This window comes from Tursiops truncatus, chromosome 1 (genome assembly GCF_011762595.2).
Source record: "Tursiops truncatus isolate mTurTru1 chromosome 1, mTurTru1.mat.Y, whole genome shotgun sequence".
Classification (NCBI taxonomy): domain Eukaryota; kingdom Metazoa; phylum Chordata; class Mammalia; order Artiodactyla; family Delphinidae; genus Tursiops; species Tursiops truncatus.
In genome coordinates, this window is record NC_047034.1 from 1,980,508 (window position 1) to 2,002,700 (window position 22,193).

The 22,193-nt window shown below is 46.9% G+C and overlaps 1 protein-coding gene across 5 annotated transcripts; it reads left to right on the top strand.

Moving 5' to 3' along the window:
* The first annotated feature begins 243 nt into the window (after nucleotides 1–243).
* On the top strand, nucleotides 244–21,502 carry DDX59 (DEAD-box helicase 59). Of its 5 annotated transcripts, none has more exons than XM_019920566.3 (8): nucleotides 244–403; nucleotides 1,545–2,365; nucleotides 3,441–3,608; nucleotides 6,468–6,557; nucleotides 13,875–14,126; nucleotides 15,360–15,512; nucleotides 16,026–16,141; nucleotides 21,020–21,189. In XM_019920566.3, exons 2-8 carry the CDS (start codon nucleotides 1,556–1,558, stop codon nucleotides 21,039–21,041), a joined length of 1,611 nt encoding a protein of 536 aa, XP_019776125.1. In that variant the 5' UTR covers nucleotides 244–403; nucleotides 1,545–1,555; the 3' UTR covers nucleotides 21,042–21,189. The 5 variants fall into 5 exon arrangements, with proteins under 5 accessions (XP_019776125.1, XP_019776122.1, XP_019776123.1 ...); XM_019920563.3 differs by having other exon boundaries at nucleotides 246–403; nucleotides 16,026–16,154; nucleotides 21,020–21,502; XM_019920564.3 differs by lacking the exon at nucleotides 244–403 and adding an exon at nucleotides 715–828 and having other exon boundaries at nucleotides 16,026–16,154; nucleotides 21,020–21,502.
* Nucleotides 21,503–22,193: the final 691 nt, after the last annotated feature.

The following is a 22,193-nucleotide window of genomic DNA, read 5'->3' on the forward strand; positions in this document are numbered from 1 at the left end:
CCGCCCCCGCCCCTTTCCCGGCGCCTTGACTCTTTTCCTCCAGCCCCACCCACTAGATTACGCGAATTTTTCCAGGAGGATCCCCACATCCGCCCCTCCCCACGGAACCCGCCCGCTTCAACCAGTCTCCGGGATTTACAACCAGCCGGAAGCCGGGAAAGGGGCGTGGAAAACGCGCGGAACTGCCCGCCCCCGCCCCCTCCCTTCCGGCCTCTCCGTCGGGCCCCGCCTTCCCCGCGCGCAGCGGCGTATCCCAAAAGCCGGAAAAGTGGAATCTGCGCTCCGCACGGTTCCCCAGCGGCAGGGTGGCCGCGTGGCCGGGCTCATCGGCCGGAAGCCCGGCCCAGCGCCTCAAGGGGGAGCTGCACCCGAGAGGGAGCGGACGCGGCTGCAGTCCGCGCGGGTGAGCGTGCCCCCGGCCCCACGGCTCGGGCCTGCCTCCCGTCCTACTCCTCTCGTGCGGGACCCGGGCGCCGAGCCGCGGCGGCGGGACGGGCCCCTGCGCAGTCCCCTCCCCCACTCCCTGTCACCGCCCCCACCTCCGGCCTCGTGCCTAGCGCGCTCCGCCCGGGCCTTGGCAGCGCCGTGACGTCACGCGCCTCTGCGTGCGGAGCCGCGGTGGAGCGGGCGACGCACGAGGGGGTTGACGTCGGGGGGAGGGACGACGCCCAGGGGGAGGGGAGGGGCGTTGGCGCGAACAGGAGCAACGCGTCTGCAGCCCCGCCAGCTCCGCCTCTGTTCCGTCGCGGGGACCTGCGTTTCGAGCTCCTCCCTCTCGGGTGCAGCCGCCCCCCACCCCCACCCCCTTGACCTTTTCGGGGACTTGAGGTGGTAACCCTAGACCTTCACTTGTAATTTCGTTGGAATTTTTCTGGAAAAATGGGATCTGGCAATGTATCCTAAGAATTTTTGTTTTGAGAAAAATGTTTCTTAGCATATTTGGCAGCCCCCAAATTAGGTTAAAGCCTGTTTACCAAACGCTGTCATTTTGCAAAAACCTGTTTGGTTGTAAATGGGAAGCGCTGTGGTTGGAGGCTTGCACACGCTGAGAAGGTGTGAGCTTCAAGTCCCTCAGCCTCCAGGTGCTGAGTCCCCCGTGAGAACTGACCCCACGTAAGAGAACACGCGTGTGTACTTTGCGCTCAGCTCTGACCTTGGAACCTAGTAACTGCTGCACACGTATTACTAGTGATCTTGTGGCTTCGTTTTAAAGACTCCAGTTGTGAAGTAGACCTTTTTCTTTTTGTGTTTTCGTTTGTGAACGTATAACAGAAGGGTTTACCCCAGAATTTCTGTGATGTCTGGTATGTCAAAGTGCAAGTCAGTCCACAGACGGAGGTCAGTGGTGTGAAGCCGTGTGCAGTGTATGCAAACAGAACTGTCCTCACCCGGCGGACTCGGGCGGGGGCGGAAGGGAAGCTTGATGGGAGCATCGCCTTCTTTGTTCTTTTGAAGCAAAACCTGGGGACGTGATGAACTTAGGGTTCTTTATCTGTGACTTTATTGAGGGTAAAATAAATCTCAGTGTATAATTTCTTCCACAGAATATTGAAGGATGTTCGTTCCAAGATCCCTGAAAGTCAGGCGGAATGCTAACGATGATGATAGAAGTTGTGCAGCCAAGAAAGTCAAACCAGAAGCAGAAGATCCCCAGCTGGGTGCGGGCGGGGATGGTCCAGCCGATGATGCCTCGGGTACCAAAGAAGCTGCACTAGCGGCGCATCACGGTGCCCAGCCGTGCCCTCTCCCCGGGCCTGCCAGCCAGGTGCCTGAGGGGGGTCTGGCTGGACCCGGGCAACAGGCACAGGACAGCGATCTCCTTGAAGAGCCAGTGAAGTCCTTCTCCAAAACGCAGCGCCAGGCCGAGCCCGGGGAGCCGGTGTGCGTGGTATGCGGGCGCTACGGAGAGTACATCTGCAATGAGACGGATGAAGACGTGTGTAGCCTGGAGTGTAAAGCAAAACACCTTCTGCAGGTGCGCGGAGCGGAGGCGCTGTTAGCTCCGGGCGGTCCACAGAAAGCGGGTTCTGAGCCAGCGGCTCCACATCCTGCTTCGTATGTCTACACCGAGCACGCCTTCATCTCGAACCTTCGGGAGGACCAGATTGAAAACCTCAGACGGCAGCTGGGAATCGTGGTTCAAGGGCCAGGCGTCCCCAGGCCCATCATTGACTTTGAGCATTGCGGCTTCCCTGAGGCCTTAAACCTCAACCTGAAGACCTCGGGCTACGAGATCCCCACCCCCATCCAGATGCAGATGGTCCCCCTGGGGCTTCTGGGCCGAGACGTGCTGGCCAGCGCGGACACTGGCTCTGGGAAGACGGCCGCCTTCCTGCTTCCCGTCATCATGCGAGCTCTGTTTCAGGTAAGGTAGAGCTCACCTGTATGAGCCTCAAGAACAGTCAAGGTGTTTACCAAGTGTCATCCTCAGCTACGTTAAAATTGCAAACTGAAACCAAGTACTTCGATCTTTAGTCACTGGAACTAAATTTTATTATATTGAACCAGTCTCTTCATTGAAGGTCTAAAAAATTGCTTTCCTTACAAAGTGTTGTCTTTTTAACACATTTTCTATTCAAGGAACAGGCTTTGGGTTTGGGGCGAAAATCCTGCTGACCAGGTGAGCTGTGATTTTTGTGTCAATCTAGCCTGCTTCGATTTTGTGTTTTGAAAAACCTGATACCGAAGTCAGAACACTATTGTAGAGTTTCAAAATATACCGCTAAGCGTGACCTGCGTTTCATCTTAAAATGATACCACCTTGCCTTACTCGTTGGTTTATAAGCACTCCTGCACATAATTAGTTTAACAGACGTTTTGAGTAATTATTTGCCAAGTACTAGGGAGTTTGTGAGGTTTGGAGGATGGCAAGGGGGGAAAGGAGTGAGAAATGTAGGCGAAGGGAGAAGAGATAGAGGAAATTTTGGAACGCTAAAGCGTAGTAGAAGGTAATGTGAGAAAAAAATAAAAGACTAGATTTTCAAAATATAGACGAAACTCACCGGAAGACCAAAATAGAATGTTTGTATAAGTAAGGTCTCCTGACAAAGAAAGAAGTGAATCTACAAGAGCGCCGAGGGGAAGTCGAGGGTAGGATGCCAGGCTTCACCCAGATCTTCAGGGCAACCAGCAGGTTTCTCTTCTGAGGAGGCTGGCTGGAGGTCGCACAGGCCAGTCGGTGGGAAGCCAAGCTTCAGTTTTCCCGCCGTGATTGAGGCAGATGCCTCTCCCTGGTCCTGATGGTGGGCTCTTTCATTGTCTGTCTGTATTATGTGAGAAATGGGTGCAATTTATGCTGGTTTTGGAGGAGAATTCTGCAGTTGAGCAGAAGGCCGGTGGGCTGATGGGACCACTTTCAAAGAAAAGGGCTCCTGGGGCTGCCTTGAGGCTTGTGTCCACAGCAGCAGAGCTCACTGCTGGTGTGTTTCACATCTTTGCAGAGCAAGATGCCATCCGCGCTCATCCTCACGCCCACGCGGGAGCTGGCCATCCAGATAGAGCACCAGGCCAAGGAGCTGATGAGCGGCCTGCCCCGCATGAGGACTGCGCTCCTGGTGGGGGGCCTGCCCGCCCCCCCGCAGCTCCATCGCTTGCGCCAGCGCGTTCAGGTGGGCTCCCTGGACCGAACGCCTTTGCAGAGGACCTAAGCAATGCAGGAACTAAGGGTTTTCGCCCCCTGAGGAACTTCAGAGTGTGATTTTAGGTGGCCTTTAAAGTCTTGCCACGTGAGCCTTTCTGTGGGGAAGGCCAGGAGCACAGGTTAGGGAGGTGCCTTTTGTTTTCCCAACGCTGTTGGATGTTCTCACAGCCATTACCACCTTTAATCATTGCGTTTGCTCTGGGAGGTGGGGTGGCGTACCCCCTCTTTTCACGGCTGAGAAGATGAATCTCCGAAAGGTGGGCCTTACCTCAGGATCGTGGCTGATACACTTTAGAGCGGGATTCCTACAAACAAGGACATTGTCCTTCATCATCACAGTCCAGTCATAGACCCAGGAAGTTCACGCTGGTCTCTTGGGATGCGTTAACATTGGTGTCACGCTTCCGACCCCACTCAGGTTTTGCTCGTTGTCCCATCAGCTTTTTTCCGTCAAGCTCAGAGTCTTCCGTTGCTTGTAGCCGTCATGTCTCAGTGTCTTCAGTTTGGAACCGATCTTTCCTTTTTTCTCAGGGTCTTGGCACTTTTTAAGGATTACAAGCGGCTTACCTGGAAGAACAGCCCTGAACTGATTAGATTCAAGTTGTGGCTCTTGAATTAATTCTTTAACAGGACATCACAGAAGAGACGCTTTCCTTTCCATTATGTCCTTCTAGGTGGCGCACAGTTTCAGTTTGTCCTTTGACTGGTGCTTTTATCTGCCAAGTTAAACTGTAGAGTTTGTTTGTACCCTTTGTGTTGAATAAGTATTTTAAGGGGAGTACTTCCAGGTTGTAAATTTATTGAGCTTCCCCAAACTTTCCACTTATTTACTTTTTTATATCAGTACGGACTCATGGTTCCCTGTTTTTTTTACAGGGGTATTATCTGTTTGACCAGTGGAAGCACCTTGCAGTCGGTTTCTGTGTCCTTTTATCATATCCTTGTCATTCTTTGACTACTTTCTTACTTTCCATCTAAAGAAGATGTTCCGTCCTTACCTCGTTCTTTCCTGGCCTCGGCCCTGGAACTCTCTCCACGGAGCCCTGGCTCCTTTGGTGTGGAGAATAGTCTTCAGAAACCGAGACCTGGGCTCTACCTGGGCTCCTTGCTGTTGGACTGTCATTGCTTCTGGGACCTCAGCCTATCCGAGACCATGAGTTCATGTTGATATTTCCAGTTCTCATTCATCACAAGGTTCTTTTTACGTTTTCTGTTTCCACGTTGGTAACTCTGACGATGAGAAACCTGCCATCCCTTATCCTTTATGTAGTTATTTATCTGCCCCATCCCCCGGCATGTCACCAGTGTCCCTCCATCACAGCGATGCCTTCCTCCCTGGACTCTGCCCTACACGGCCTCACCTCTCCTCGCCCGGCTGCCGCACCCCCTGCCGCCCGGGCCAGGACTCACAGACACCTACCCTCTGGGAGGAAAAGCAGCTGAAGCGTCTGTGTGCTCGGCAGAGCTATATTTCAAGAGTAAGGACAAGACGAAGACCTACTCAGATAAACAAAACCGAGAGAGTGTATTGCCAGTGGACCATCTAAAGGAACTTCAGGAGGAAGCCCTTCTGCAGATAAAGAAGATTCCAGAGAGGAAGGTAGGGGGTGGAAGGAAGCTGGTGCAAAGTCGGCAGTAAGCGTGTGGGCGAAGCTAAACAAACACAGGCCAAGCGAACAGTGACCAGGAGCAAGCCGTGGTTTCAAAATAATGGGGTGAATACCATCCCACAGCGTGTAAGGGCAGGCGAGATGCGATCGCCGTAAAGCAGCGCCCTGGATCTTTCAAGAACAAGCTAAAAGTGCCGGTTAACTTTATATTAAGTCATAGATTTGTCGACATTCAAGGCGAAGCACTCAAAGAATGAAAAAAGTTGATAACTTCCAAACCATCAGAGGGGAAAACGGAAGAGAAGGAGTGAACTCAAGTCAAAGTAATTAAAATTGACTTGATATCTGTGGATGTCTGAAGTACCCACGCCAAACCCTGTGTTCTGGGGATACAGACCTTTTATCGTCCGCGGCGATGTTACCACTGTGCGGGTGTGGACTGGAAAAGTGGGTACAGCTGAACATAGGAGGTCATTTGTAACTCCACCAGAGTTATCCCGACACTGTCTCATATAATCCCCACGATAGTTTTCAGCATTTCCATCTTACGACGGGAGAACAGAGACTCACACCATTATTAAATGCTGAAGCCACGATTCCTGCTGAAGTTTCACTAAGCCCCTACTTTTAACCACAACTTCAGCTAATATATGATAAAACTGTTAAGACCCTTGAGTGACCTTAGAGTTCATTGTACCCAGCCTCGTAATTTGAAAGTGAAATAGCAGGCCCAGAGAGGGCAAGGGGTTTGCACTTGTTCACGGAGCCAGATAGCGGTGAGCGTGCTCGTAAGGCCCTCCCAGCGTGGGCCCTGCCAGGTTCTCAGGCCTCAGCCGCCTTCTCCCCCCTCCACCCACGCCAGCCTCCCCGCCTCCGAGCTCACCGGTCACGGTGCCCTTCCCTCTCCCTGGACCTGCCGGTCGTGCTCACTCCCACTACTCCCGTGGGTGTTGGCTTGTGTTTTAGCAACACTGAGTACATCCCTCCGTTGATAACACCCTGTCGTGATTCTCGTGAGCACGTGTTGGCTCTGTTTCTTCCTTAGTGTCATGACTTTCACGAGAGCAGAGACCAAGGCTGACTTACTCATCATCGAGTTCCGAGTACTTACACCAGAGTCTGGCATGCATTGGCCACTCAGTAAGTGTAGAATGAAGGAATACGTGAGTGAATGAACGCGATCGAACTTTCTAATTTGCCTTTTCTCTTTCGTTCAGGTTATCATAGCAACTCCTGGGCGACTTCTGGATATAATAAAGCAGAGCGCTGTAGAACTTGGCGGTATAAAAATTGTAGTAGTGGATGAAGTAAGTAGTGGTGTTTAAAAACAGAGTTTTATATAATCTGTGAAAAGCGCGTTATAGTTATATAATTGCATTGTATATTTTCAGGCATTTTCTCTCCCAAAGGAAAACAACTCAGGGATTTTTTTTTAATTGGCAATAGTGGTTCTTAAGCTGGTTCTCGTGTAGCACTGCAGCTAAACTGAAATTAAACCACCACTGTCTTGTCCTAATTGATTGAAAATGTAAACTTAACAGGCATACTGTACTCTCAAGTGTTAAGTTTTTTTAAACATGCTGGGTGTCATTTGTCTACAGAAAAAAGAAATCAGTGGCCAATAACTCAGTGGGAATTTTGGAAGTAGCTAATGATGCTTAGTTGGAGGAGGTTCTTTACTTTTTTCTATGTGGACGCAGGTGTCTGTGGTTGTGATTTTCTGTGTTGCATATAGCAAATAGGCATTTTTGTACTTTGGGCTTGCTTAATAAGAAGTGAATGTGTTATTATTTGATGGTAATCCAGCACGTACCAACGGGACAGGGTGGGGGGCACAGCTGTCCTGCCTGCATGCTCGTCCCGCTGGCTGTGACGGGGCAGAGGCTTGGGCTTACCCAGCAGTGATCAGTGCCGACCAGTGACAGCAACCTGTCCTGCGTCTGTGGCACCAGGGAGTAGCCTCGGGACAGCCTTGGCCACAACACAGCCAAGACCCAGAAGACGGGGGTTTGAGCCTGTACTGCGCCTGCTGTGAGACCTTGGGCAAGTCATTTCATTTTCCAGAGTCGTGGCAAGGAAGAGTAGTGGCTGTGAAAACGTCTCGCACTGAAAAGTCCCGTATAAATGTAAGATAAGATCCAGTCCTTTAGAAAGTGCTGCTAAGTCAGCGTTTTCCTGGCCCGGCCTTTGGGGGACCTGATGTGTTGCATTGGGTTCTCGTCCTTACTGCCACCCTGAACGTGTGGCCGGGTTTCCCCTGTGGATAAGCCCACGTCCTTAGGTTTCCCCTCCCCGTCTCATGAGCCAGAGGATGATCCTTGTAGAGAATTCATTCATGCCCCCCTCTCTTCAGAGCATTTTCGTTTTCTTACATTAACAAGGTTTCCGGGGCACCCCAGGGCTGCGCTCAAGGTGATGGTGCCCGAGGAGTGCTGTCTGGCAGAAGTGCACCGATGCCCAGCTCCTCGGTGACTGGGGACGTGGCTCCTGTGTGGTCAGGGGAGAGGAGCCGGTCAACAGCATAATCGGTCATGTACTGAAACTGAAGTCAGCACAGAGGTGCTCTTTGGGTGCAGGGGACGAGCCCTGGGTGAGATGGGTGGCGTCACAAAGAAGCTGTAAACACTCTCCAAGCCTACAAGGTGCCCTGTTTACAAGAGCAGGCGAAGGTCTGAATTCGTCCGGAGAGCCGAGGTTTGCCCTCCCCCGATGCAAGCTGTCAGTAGGACCGTGTATGTGCTCAGGGTTCAGGAGGAGAAATGAGAGGGTCGGCGCGTTGGCTTCTCAGAGGTCACGGGACTTGACCTGAGCCTCGGAAGAGGGAAAAGGATTTAGAAGAGTAGAGGATGCATCCAGTGTCCCAGGTGAAGAGACCAAGGCGAGCAGACTCTGTCGGGTGCAGTGCACGTGTGCGGGGCTGGCGGGAGAGACGGGCGGGTGTGCCACGTGGGAATTGGTGGTTGACGAGATCTGCTGCCCATGCTGGGGAATTAGAGGAGGAAGAAGAAAGCCAGCCATCGGCCCAGAAGAGGGGGGAGGGTCGGGGACGGAATGGAGGCAGGCGTCGGGGTTCGCCTGAGGGTCACAGGGAATCACTTACGGGTCGTGTGATGACCGGACACGCGGGAGGACGAAGGTGGGTGGGGTGTGCCTTGATTTAGGGCCCACGGGAATGGGCTGGGGCCTGGTAGACACACTCGAGTTGGTGCTGGATGAAGGGGCAGGTACCAGACCCATGCGTGAGAGTCCGCGGGACGTGCTGGCTTCTCTAAGGAGGAAGTTGAGAGAGACGAGCAGTGGGCTGAGGCTCTGCCTTCTGCAGCTGAAGACAAGTCAGTGAACAGAGAGGTGGTCTGAGAGCCCAGAGGAAACCGGGAACAAATGATGTCCCTGGGGAGAGGGGCCACTGTTCGGGGGCGGGGGGAGGGGGCCGGACACAGGAATGGTCAGGCCGGAAGTCTGACAGTCCTTTAAGATTAGGAAAATCTGCTGCCACCCTCTGCGTCCCCCGTGTCCCGAGGATTCTCTCCCACCCCCTCCGCCTGCTCTTCCTTCGTTCCGTGTCCATGACTCAGAACCTTCCCTCTGGAGCCGCCCTGCAGACCTCAGGCCCCCTCGTCTCTGCTCCGGGGACCCGTGCGCAGACCGTCCTTCTGCAGTGTGTTCCCTGCTCCACCCTGGGACCAGGCGCACTGTTTGCCGTTTCCCCGGTGGCTGAGATGGAGAACCAGAGCTCGTGCTTGGATGCTCTGGTTCCGTGGGTCGGGTGGAGTCCAGGAATGTTTGTACTGCTTCCCTTTAGGGAGGCTTGGGGCACACGGACCGTCCTACCTGCTGACGTACAGTGCTGAGAATAATGAATGCTTATCTGTCAAATCCATTAGGGCTTTTCCCATGCTAGCCTTTGTTCTTGGTTGTGAGGATGTGATGGAAAGCGAGGTGAGCTGTGACACAGGCGTGTACACAAGGTGACGGGACAGAGGCGCCCGAGGAGAGGGGGCCCCTCAGGTGGGAGGGGCCTCTGGGGGGCTGAAGAGCAGCAGCTGCCACGCAGAGATCCGTCTGGAGGAAGGACTCCGAGTGGGAGAAGGGCCGCCGGCCACAGGGGGACAGGTGAGGACAAGTGGCGAGTGGGGCAGGTCCGGGGAGGGAGACGGGCTTGCAGGAGGGGCGAGGGGGAGGCCGGGCCGGGCGGGCGCCCTCCTGGAGTGATGGGAGGTCTCGGGAGGCTTGGGCCAAGGAGGAGCACCTGTGACACGTCCTCGGGCATCTGTCTCCTTGCCTGAGGTGAGCGGGTTCTGGTCGGCCGAGGCGGGAGTCGAGTCCGCACGGACGTCAGCGGAGTCTGCGGGGCTGCTGATGGATCGGAGGTGGGGTGATGATGATGAGAGACAAAACAGAGGTGCCGGACGGTGCCGTCTCCCGAGATGCTGCTGGAGTAGGCCTAGGTCTGGCAGTGGGAGAGACGGTCTGTTTTGAACATGTTAAATTCCAGGGGCCTTGAGGTCCAGCTGGGGCCACGGAGTGGGCAGTGAGTCTCCACCACTTGAGTCCAGGGAGGCGGTTATGGCCCCGAGTGAGGTTTGCGGCATCTTTGACGTGTCCGTGGTGCACAGAGCCCTGGAACTTGTTGAGCTTCCTGGAGAGAGAGCATGGGTTGAGACGGAGGGAGCCTGGGACGTAGCCCACCGGCTCATTGACGTACAGAAATTGTCTGAAAAAGGAGAGCCAGGGAGGGAAGGAAGACCAGGGCTTGAGGAAGTGCTGGTCAGGATGTGCCGTGCTGTCATTTAACTGTATCATGTTTCGAGGATACGAACATAGTAAGTTTCCCTTCTGGACCATCAATTCTGGAAAGGTAGGGTCTCCTTCCGTGTCCTCACCATCGAGCACACAGCATTGAGCTTGGTGTTCATGACGTAGGTTTGGAGACAGTGGTCCCCTGTCCATAGCCCAGCTCCACCACATCGTAGGGCACTGTGTCATGTGCCTCAGTTTCCACATCTGTAAAGCGGGGTCGCAATGGTGCCCACCTCCCACCATGCTCCCTTGAAAGGTGCCCAGCGTCCAGTAAATGCCCATCGAATGGGGACTGTCAGCCACCGTTGGCTACGAGTTAAGGTTTGCTGAGTGGAGTGAATGTTTAGCCTGGGGACCCTCAGGAGTGAAGTTTTGGTGGCAGAGATGGAAGTCAGATTGTCTGGGATTAAGGACATCACGAGCAGTGAAGAAATGCAGGTGACACCAAGAACAGTCCCCAGAAAATTAGGCCAGGTTTGCTGTTTAATTAGGGGACACCTATGTTCACCTCTTACCTTATTAATGCTTACTCTGTATCCAAGTGCCGTCTCCCCCCGGGGACTCTGAGATTTTCAGAGTAGCCTTGTGTTCATTGTGAGTGGCTCTACTGTTTGAATCACCTTAAATTTAAGTAGTGCTTTTAATTCTAAGAGGTTTTTTAAAGTACATGTTCCCCCACATTTTAATCTGTTAACATCCCTCTAAGGTAGGTAGGAAATAGGTTTATAAATGGAAACTGAGGTGTAGAAAGAGTAAGATTTTCCCAAGGTCTGATTGATAATGGCTTTCAAAAAGTACAGTTTAGATGGGAACCATCATGAATATTGTTTAGGTAGGGGCGTGTGTGTGTGTGTGTGTGTGTGTGTGTGTGTGTGTGTGTGTGTGTGTAAATGAAACAGAACTTTCATGAAACAATACTTACCCTTGTGACCTGTGATTTCTCTATTCTCATATGTTTTATTCTGTCCTATTTTGTGGTTTTAAAAAATGCTCTTCATGGCCCATTCTGCAGTTTGAATAACAACTGTATTCTATGAGTAATCCACGTACATTAAAGAGAAGTTAGAAACAGGAGGAAAAACACCCATATTCCCATTGAAATAACCATAAATAACCATAGTCATTGTATTTCTTTTTCTCCTGGCCTTGAGAATTCAGGCATTATTCTGTAGACACTGGGAACCTTTAAAGGATTTTAAGCCTGAGTGTATTATACTCAGACTCATATTCTCCACGTGGAGAATAGCCTTTGAGCAAGAAAGCTGGTTCCCAGGAGGGAGGGGGGAGGGCTTGAGCCAGGATGGTGGCTGTAGGGAGTGGGGGGAGGGTTTCCAGACACAGTTAGGACATGGAAAGTAAGTGAGGCAGTGCTGGTGTCTGGGTAGTGGGATGATGGGCGAGTTTGGTTTTCTCTACTTTGTTTTGTTTACCAAGTTTTCTACAGTGAGCACGTTATTACTTCTAGTATTTAAAACTAATAATAGGGCTTCCCTGGTGGCGCAGTGGTTGAGAATCTGCCAGCCAATGCAGGGGACATGGGTTCGAGCCCTGGTCCGGAAAGATCCCACATGCCGCGGAGCAGCTAGCCTGTGAGCCACAACTACTGAGGCTGCGCGTCTGGAGCCTGTGCTTTGCAACAAGAGAGGCCGCCATAGTGAGAGGCCCGCACATCGCGATGAAGAGTGGCCCCTGCTTGCCACAACTAGAGAAAGCCCTCGCACAGAAACGAAGACCCAACACAGCCAAAAATAAATAATAAATAAACAATTTTTTAAAAAAAGAAAGAAGTATACTCTTTAAATAAAATAGTAATAATAATAATTGCATCTTAAAAAGAGTTAGACAAAGACTTAAAAATGGTTGTTGAATGTGGCACCTGGGGAGTGATTGAAGACCTGAAGGAGCCGGTGAGGGGCGGGAGGTGAGCCCTGGACTGGACAGTGCGGGGAGGGCGGGGAGGCGGGGGAGGGAGACTGCAGGGCTGGAGGACTCTTCCAGGAAGTTCGGGTGAGAAGAGAAACTGAAGGAATTTATTTCTCATGGTCTTATTTTTTCTGAACCAGGAGAAGCAAGGTCATCTACTGAGATGAATGGGGCTTAGTGGGATTACTGAGGCATGTGGGGATGTTTGCAGACACACTGTGGGTGTGTGTTCTCTCTTGTCTGCTAGTTAGTTGAAACACTGAGAAGGACCTTGCTGGTACTTTTATATACTTTATCTCTTTAATCCTCATCACAGCCCCAGGAGGTAATTACTATTATCATTTCCATTTATAAAGGGAAAAACTAAGGCTTAAAGCTCTTCATTAACTTGCTTGAGGTCATAGATAGAGCCAGGATCGAACCCAGACCATCATGATAATTTCATATTTTTTAAATGTCATAGAGTGAATAATATTAAAACAAGTGATCAAGCTTCAGTCTAACTGACAGCACATTAGTGGACACTAAAACAATTCAATGTCTTACTTTCCAAAATTATAGATACCCAGATTATATTTGAAAATCAAGATAGCCTTAACTTTTGTTATTTTTTTTCTTTATTTTTTTTTTTGTTGTACGCGGGCCTCTCACTGCCGTGGCCTCTCCCGTTGTGGAGCACAGGCTCCGGACGCGCAGGCTCAGCGGCCACAGCTCACAGGCCCAGCCGCTCCGTGGCATGTGAGATCTTCCCGGACCGGGGCACGAACCCGTGTCCCCTGCATCGGCAGGCGGACTCTCAACCACTGCATAACCAGGGAAGCCCCTGTTTTTATTTTTTTTTAATGTTTATTTATTTTTGGCTGCGTTGGGTCTTAGTTGCGGCACGCGGGATCTTTTGTTGTAGCGCACAGGTTTCTCTCTAGTTGTGGCACACAGGCTCCAGAGCGTGTGGGCTCTGTAGTTGTGGTGTGCGGGCTCCAGAACACGTGGGCTCTGTAGTTGCGGCTCACGGGCTCAGTAGTTGCGGCACGCAGGCCCCCGCAGCATTTGGGATCTTAGTTCCCAGACCAGGGATTGAAACCTCGTTCCCTGTGTTGGAAGGCGGATTCTTAACCACTGGACCACCAGGGAAGTCCCTCATTGTTTTTAGAAACCAGCAATGCAGAGGTATATACAGAAGTGAAAACCCCCAAATTGAATTTTTTTTGTTAATTTAAAATCATATTTTATTATAAATATATGTTCATGGTAAAAAAAAAAAAAAATTCAAAAACTTCCCTGGCGGTCCAGTGGTTAAAACTCTGTGCTTCTGATGCAGGGAGTGCAGGTTCAGTCCCTGGTTGGGGAACTGGGATCCCACATGCTGCACGGTGTGGCCAAAAAAAAAGATCAAACTTTGCGAAAAGCTATAAAATGAAGAATAAAACTGTTCCCCCCCACCAGCTCACAGGTCTTCTCTCCAGAGTTAGCAATTAACTTTCCTGAGTATATACACAAATGGTCTCATGTTATACATAGTGTTCTCTATTTTGCTTCTTTTCTCCTAGCAGGGATAAAGAGCCTTCTGGTCATTTTTCATGCTAGCACCGTGTTGTATGGTATGGATCTATCATAATTTACTTACCAAGTCTCCTCCTGTTGGATATTTAGGCTGTATATGGTGGGGGGTTTTTGGCCACTATTACTAATGCCATAACAAAAATCTTTGTAAACGTAGTTACACAATATGTAGTTTTATATAAATATATTTTTTTCCCAGTTAATCCTTTGGCTTTTGACATTGTGGTGTATTTTTCCGTGTAAAGAGTTTTAAGTTTTTTACGTTCTTAATTGTATCCGGTTTTTTTCTGGGGTGGCCCTGGGTTTTCGTGTAGGACTAACTTTACAATGATTTTGTTTAGGCTGATACCATGTTAAAGATGGGCTTTCAACAGCAAGTGCTTGACGTTTTGGAAAATGTGCCTCGTGACTGTCAGACCCTTTTGGCTTCGGCCACGATTCCAGCCAGCATAGAGCAGCTCGCAAGCCAGCTTCTGCGCGACCCCGTGAGAATCATCACTGGGGAGAAGAACCTGCCCTGCTCCAACGTGCGCCAGATTGTGTTATGGGTGGAAGAACCAGCCAAAAAGAAGAAACTGTTTGAAATCTTGAATGTGAGTGGCAAAGCGGTCAGCCCTGCTTTGTTGATTGCACTTGCATTTTTCACAGTTTTTTGTTTTTTTGCTTTTTTTGGCCACATGGCTTGTGGCATCTTAGTTCCCCGAACAGGGATTGAACCCGGGCCTTCTGCAGTGAAAGCATGGAGTCCTAACCACTGGACCGCCAGGGAAGTCTCCACAGTTCTTTTTTTTTTTTTTTAATAAATTTATTTATTATTTTATTTATTTATTTTTGGCTGTGTTGGGTCTTCATTGCTGTGCGCAAGCTTTCTCTAGTTGTGGCGAGCGGGGGCTACTCTTTGTCGCGGTGCGCAAGCGTCTCATTGCAGTGGCTTCTCTTGTTGGAGCACGGGCTCTAGGTGAGCGGGCTTCAGTAGTTGTGGCACACAGACTCAGTAGTTGTGGCTCGCAGGCTTTAGAGCGCAGGCTCAGTAGTTGTGGCGCATGGGTTTAGTTGCTCCGTGGCATGTGGGATCTTCCCGGACCAGGGCTCGAACCCGTGTCCCCTGCCTTGGCAGGAGGATTCTTAACCACTGGGCCACCAGAGAAGCAGTCTGCACAGTTCTTGAGAGAGTGCTTTTTAGATGCAGCTTCAGGGGAACCTGCTGTAGATGTTTAATAATAAATTGCTTTGCTTACTTCAGAATTCTTTAGGGTTCAAGTAAATTTTTATTTGTGAAAACATGCAGTATAGATGCGAGGTTGGTTTTTTTCGCACTATTATAGAAAGATATTTAAATATCAAGGTTATTCCCAAAGAATATTTTTTTTGTTTCAAAAATTTTTAGTAGTTTTATATATAAGGTAAAGGCAAGTTCTTTCTTGGCTGTTCTGTCCTTGAGAAATAGAATTTTTTTAACAGTAACTGGTTTAAGCAGAAATTTGTTAAGTGGGTGGTATGTATAAGCGTAGTTGTTAAAAATACAGTATTACGTTAAATATGGTTTATTTTGACTTACGAACAATTTTGGAAATTTTAAATTGCACTTAAAATCATTTCTGCAGTTTTCATGAGGTGATGCAGAAGCGTGAAGGACGTACACTGTTTGCCTTCTGTTTGTGCATATTTTAAAGAAAACACTCATTTTAATAGAATGTGCCTTTTTTCCTTCTTAGCAGTGTTGGTAAACCTGTTGATAACTAGCTTATACTAAAGCTCTCAGAAAAACGTCCCATTGTAAATTATGTTATAGCAATAATTTTAAATATGTGTTTTTAATGTTTCAGGATAAGAAACTCTTTAAGCCTCCAGTGTTAGTATTTGTGGACTGCAAACTAGGAGCAGATCTGTTGAGCGAGGCAGTTCAGAAAATCACAGGTCTGAAAAGCACCTCTGTGCACTCGGAGAAGTCACAGCCGGAAAGGAAAAACATACTGAAGGTGACACCCAGCGTTCTGTTGTCTTCTCTTTCCTGTAAATCTGTTTTGCCTCATTTTCAAGAGATACCATATTATCTGCTGCTTTTTAAAGCAGACCTTTTTTTTAATGACCCTGAGAACTTCAGGCACGCAGCGGTGTGAAGTTAATTGTTTCTCTCGCTCAGGCTTCTGTGTTTTGGGAGCAATAAGCTTGTCCCCTAGGGACTGTCTACTAAATAGATTAATCATTCAGAATCCGCCATTTCTGAAATCAGGTCACTTTGGACTGAGGCATAGAGTAGTTCACCTTTGGAAAAGGTTTGCCTGAATAAATTATTGGAAAAAATTGGGGGTTGGGGTCGGAAGGCCTTTAAGCTACATATGTCTCTCAGATGTACTAAGACCTATACTTACTGCGAAGGTATTGCAATACCAGTGTTGAAGAAAGTGTTGAGAAAAGAAAGGATAATCTGAACGACAGAAAACCACTCAAGAAAAATCCTCAATAATGAATTTTGTTGCTGTTTTGGAAAGGGTTTACTTGAAGGAGACTATGAAGTTGTGGTGAGCACGGGGGTCCTAGGAAGAGGCCTGGACTTGGTCAGCGTCAAGCTGGTTGTCAATTTCGACATGCCTCCCAGCATGGATGAGTACGTGCATCAGGTAGATTTTATATGTTACCACCGTTCTGCTCATGAATTTTCTTATGCAAGGCATTGTCGTTATAATGGTAAGTTAAAAGAAAGCAGGGCGTAAAACTGCATGTATTTTTGCTTTTAAAATATATAAACTAAATTATGTTTTTCACAACTATATGGATGCGTAGAATGCATTAAAAATCAGTTGGAAATAAAAAACTAAAACATTTATTTAAAAAATTTAAGTGATTAGCTTTTGGTGTAGTTTAATTTTCTTTCTATTTTTTGTTTTCTTCAGTGAGTATATTAAATGGCTTTTATAAGCAGAAAAAGAGGGCTTTGTGTAAAAAGGTTGTTTTAAGTTGCTGCATCTGGCCAGAATAAAGTCGATCTGCTGAAGTGTTTGTTTTTTTAGGAATCATGTCTTCATCTCCTCTTCATACCCTTATTCGCTCTAGACTTTCACCTTTCAGAGTTTGGTTCCTTTCCTTTGCTGCCAGAGATAACAGCAGCTCTTCTTTCTCTCAGAAATAAAGCCTCTCTGAGCGCCACGTTATCTCACTGACCGCTACCTGTCTTCCTTCTCCGGCATCACTTACAGACTCTTCAAGTAAAGCCTTTCTCTGATGTTCTTAGAATCACCTCTGAATGTCACGTTTACTGAAGTTGCCCACTAAAATGCCTGTAGCGCCCTTACTGAGTTGTTGCTTTATTTTTCATAAGACTTAATAATCTAGCAGTCTGCTCTCTCTCTCCCTCCTTCTCGCTCGCTCTCTCTTTTTTCCTTTCTTTCTTTCTTTCTTTCTTTTTTTTTTTTTGGTACCACCTCATTTACCCATGCCTCAGGGATTTGACTATTCCACAGGAGCTGACTGTTCACGTAACTAAACTTTATTTTCTTCCAAATTTTCAATTTTTTTTTTTTTTTTTTTGGTGGTATGTGGGCCTCTCACTGCTGTGGCCTCTCCTGTTGCGGAGCACAGGCTCCGGACGCGCAGCCTCAGCGGCCATGGCTCACGGGCCCAGCCGCTCCGCGGCATGTGGGATCTTCCTGGACCGGAGCACGAACCCGTGTCCCCTGCATCGGCAGGCGGACTCTCAACCACTGCGCCACCAGGGAAGCCCCAAACTTTCAATTTAATGATTTTGGCTGGATGGGACTTCCCTGGTGGTGCAGTGGTTAAGAATCCGCCTGCCGGTGTAGGGGACTCGGGTTAGAGCCCTGGTCTGGGAAGATCCCACGTGCTGCGAAGCAACTAAGCCCGCGAGCCACAACTACTGAGCCCGTGCTCTGCAACAAGAGAAGACACCGCAATGAGAAGCCTGCACACCTCAACAAAGAGTAGCCCCCCTCGCTGCAACTAGAGAAAGCCTGCATGCAGCAACGAAGACCCGACGCAGCCAAAAATAAATTAATTAATTAAGTAAAAAGAAAAAAATAATAATTTCAGCCAGAAATCTGTCTAGAGTATTAAAATACTTAAGAAGCTTCTTTGCTTGTTACATGGAACATGCTGGTTATACCTATGTACCCGTCTCTTGCTCTCCCCAGGCCAGCCCTGTGGCTGGCAGTTATCACGCTGCACCCACTGTAATACAGGCAGCGTGCCTCAGGGATGCTGACAGGTGCAGAGCTGCGTGCCTCTCCTCAGAGGGGCCACAGGTCCTTCTGCTTTTTTAGTTCTGTATTTGGGTGTTTTTTGTTTGTTTCAATCATCAAAGTACACATACACACGATAACAAAGCACGCAAATAACGAAAGATATAAAGTGAAAGGTAAGTCTTTTCAAGGAAGCCCTCCTACCTTTGAGTGGTTCCCCCAGTTAACACTGCAGAAATGGTAAATGCATGCGTGTGTGCATATATACAGATGTGATGTGCATGCCCTGTCACACCTTCCACATAAATGGGACCATATTATACCCTCTATTCTGTGCCTTCTTTCTTTTTTTTTTTTAACGAGGAAATATATTTATTTTATTGAAGTATAGTTGATTAACAATATCATGTTAGTTTAGGTCTGCAGCACAGCGATTCAGCTCTGTGTGTGTGTGTGTGTGTGTGTGTGTATAAATAATATATTCTTCAGATTGTTTTCCCTTACAGGTTATTACCTAATACTGATTAGAGTTCTGTGTGCTATATAGTAGGTCCTTGTTTTTTATTTATTTTATATATAGTAGTGAGTATCTGTTAATCCCAAACTCCTAATTTATCCCTCTTCCCACTCCCCCTTTCCCCTTTAGTAACCATAAGTTTGTTTTCTGTGTCTGTGAGTCTCTCTGTTTTGGAAATAAATTCATTTGTATTTTTTTGTTTTTTTTTTTTTTTAGATTCCACATACGAGTGACATCATATGACATTTGTCTTTCTCTGTCTGACTTACTTAGTATGATAATCTCTCTAGGTCCATCCATGTTGCTGCAAATGGCATTACTTCATTCTTTTTTATGGCTGAGTAGTATTCCGTTGTGTGTTTATACCACATCTTCTTTATGCATTTGTCTGTCTGTGCCTTCTTTCTTTATTAAAGAGACCTTAGACAGTTTTCCTTATCAGCACACACACTGGGTGCCGTTTAATAAGTGTTAATATGTATTGAGTGCTTAGCCTAATGCCAGGCACTGTTCTAAACTTTTTAAATGTTTTTACTTGTTGAATCTGCCTCGTTCTATTTTCGTGGCTGCATGGGAATGTATTATATGGATGTCCTGTAATTTATTTAACAAATCCTTCATTGCTGGACAATCAGATGTTTCCAGTGTTTTGTTATTAATGCTGCAGTGAACACCTGTATACACAGCTCCCTGGGCCTCTCCTGCAAGTGCATCTGTAAGAGAAATTCCTAGTGGGAGAACTGCTGGGTTAAATGATATGGGTATTTAAAATTATAGTCAGTATTCCCACGTGTCTGATTTTTAATTTCAGGGGTGGTAAGCTTCTGGAGAAATAATTTGTATTGTTAACATTAGCTGTCTTTGGCCGGGCTGCGTGGCTTTGTGGGATCTTAGTTCCCCGACCAGGGATTGAACCCAGGCCCACAGCAGTGAAAGCTCCGGGTCCTAACCACTGGACCGCCAGGGAGCTTCCTAGCTATCTTTTAGAATTTGGAGACCGTTGTAGTTCATTTTTAACTGCTTTTTATCTCAGTATAACATATCTAGTATAAATTACATCTCAGATGTAATCCACATGCTATACAATTTGCCAATTTAAAGTGTACAGTTCATTGGTTTTTAATATATTCATAGAGTGGTGCAGCCATCCGTATAATTGATTTTAGAAAATTTTCATCGCCCCCAAAAGAAACCCCTTGCCCCTCCGCAGTCACCCCAGTTCCTCATCACATGCACACACCCTCATTCTCAGGCAACCGCAACTGTACTCGGTAGATTTATGTCTTCTGGACGTTTCATGTAAATGGAATCCTACAGTATGTGGTCTTTTGTGACTTGCTTCTTTCACTTAGCATAATGTTTTCAAGGTCCACACGTTGTTGTAGTATTTTATTGACAGATAATATCCCATTGTAAGGATACACCATATTTGTCCATGCATTCATTGGTTGCTAGACATTTAGGTTGTTTCCACTTTCTGTCTACTATGAATAATGCTGTGAACGCCCAAGGCCATGTTTTTGTGTGGACATGTGTTTTCATTTCTTTTGGACATAAACGTAGGAATGGAATTGCTGGGTCCATGTTGAACATCTTGGGGAACCACCAGACTGTTTTCCCATGTAGCGTCATGTTTTACATTCCCACCAGCAAAGTATAAGTGTTCCATTTTCTCCATATTCTCATCGACATTTGCATGCTTTTTTTTATTATAGCCAGGTTCATGGATATGAAGTGTTTTGGATTTGCCTTTCCCTAATGACTAATGACGTTGCACATCATTTCATGTACTCATTGGCCACTTGTATACCTTTGGAGGAATGTCTGCTTAAATCCTTTGCTTTTAAATTGGGTTGTCCTTTTGAGTTGTAAAAGTTCTTTATATGTTCTAGAGACCCTTATCAGAAACATGATTTGCAGATATTTTCTCCCATTCTGTGAGTTGCAGGTATTAATTTTTAGTTTTATTGAAACAACTCAGTAAGGTAAATAAATCAGGTAAAAACAAAAGCTGATACTGAAAAACAGCATCTCCCCCTTATTTCTCCCCAGTCTCATTCTCTGCAGGCCTCCCCTTCCAGCTTTTTTAGAAGTTTCTTCTTTTACAGCGTTAAGAACGTTCTGTCTATTGGCGGGAACTATCTATTCATTTAGATAATCTGAGTATACTTTAAGTTCTACGTTTCAATTAAGGAGCAGAAGTTGACCATGATTGTATATTTCCCTCCCTTCTGAAGAGTTTCTCAGTATATTAGGAGACACGTTTTGTTCCTTCTCACGGGTCTCCACAAATTTGTGTCTGTTTAACTCTGTCAAAATGAGAAATAACTTTATGCAAAAATGGACTTGCTTCAGTCTCACATTTCAAGGCACTTAAGTACTATAAAGGAGATACAGTCCTTTTGCTCTTAATGCAATAGCTTTCAAAAAGTTTCTACCTTAACCCACTCACAGTAAGAAATATCTTTGCCTCCTTACCCCCTACACGTACATACAAACATGCACACACGCGCATAACTGAAACACAAGTTTCACAAACAATACTCACTTTTCTTATTTTTATTTTCTATTTGGGTTGTTTCCTTAACACTGTGCTAGTGGCAGCCCGCTAAATTGATCTCACAAGTATATTGAGGTGAACAACTCAAAAAATGCTCTCTGAACAAATGTTCATCTCAGTGAAGCTTCTGTAAATACTAGTCTTCGTTTTCTTTCAAGAGACGTTAAGATTCTATGTGAACATTTTGAAAACGTCCTTTGCATTTCATTTCAGGTTGGAAGAGTCGGGAGGTTAGGTCAGAATGGAACAGCGATTACTTTCATCAATAACAACTCGAAAAGACTCTTCTGGGATATTGCAAAACGAGTGAAACCCACAGGGTCCCTTCTCCCCCCGCAGTTGTTAAATTCCCCTTACCTTCACGACCAGAGGAGAAAGGAGCAGCAGAAGGATAAACAGACGCAGAATGATCTGGTTACGGGGGCTAATCTTATGGACATTATTAGAAAACATGATAAAAGTAATTCTCAAAAATGATTTGTGATACCACGTTGAATAATTTTTATTGCATATTGTCAGTGAAATTTCTGTACATTATTCCTGTATGGTTTGATGAATGTGACATGCACATGAAACAAAAAGTTAACATGATGTAAAAAGTTTTAATAGACTATCAAATTTATACAGCAATATTGTATTTATTTTCCTTTTTAATTTTCATAAATTAAAAACAACAACAGAAAGTGAATTACTAAATGAAGTAAAAATTTCTTCTCTCTGGAAAAAGTCCTTTTTTTTTTTTTTCAATAAAGATTCCTTGTAGCTATCATCAGAACCAGAAACCCACACATCCTGACTCAGATGGTGATTCTTCTGTTTTATATCCACTGTGCTGCATGCACATTGGCACCTGGATTATTGTTGAATCAATGAATATTAGAAAAGTAAATGATAAAAAATGGAAGAAATGGTCAGGGCCCCTTTTGGAAGAAATGTTAATTAAATATCTATTTTCTCTCTCCGTTTTCCTTTCGGCTAGATAAACGTAAATTTATTTTACATCTGATGAGGGCTGCTCATCAAATAATGTCGAGTTATGTGAATGTTGCATTGCAATATATAGTTTTATGTTAACGCCACTTTGCTAATTCAGTTGACTTATTTAAAAAATAAATGTACAAGATGTATTAGTGTACTCCACACATCTTTCCTGAGCTCACACTATGTTCTGGACGTTTGTTCAGTGCTCAGGACACAAGTGGACATTGTGCCTGCCCTCAGAGCTTACAGACTGCATAATAAACCAACTTTAAAGTCTGGGGAATTTAACAAAACCAAGATGTATTTCTCACTTATGGCAGGACTGGCAGCTCTCCTCTGGGTCTGAGTTCTTCCATCTCTTGGTGTCACCGGCTTAAACACGTGGCCTCCAGGGTCGGCCTGAGAA

Bases quoted from the DNA above. Each gene is read 5' to 3' on its own strand.
- DDX59 (XM_019920563.3), top strand. From the start codon at position 1,556: ATGTTCGTTCCAAGATCCCTGAAAGTCAGGCGGAATGCTAACGATGAT. The intron at 6,558-13,874 runs GTAAGTAGTGGT...GATTTTGTTTAG, and splicing joins AAATTGTAGTAGTGGATGAA to GCTGATACCATGTTAAAGAT. The intron at 14,127-15,359 runs GTGAGTGGCAAA...TTAATGTTTCAG, and splicing joins AACTGTTTGAAATCTTGAAT to GATAAGAAACTCTTTAAGCC.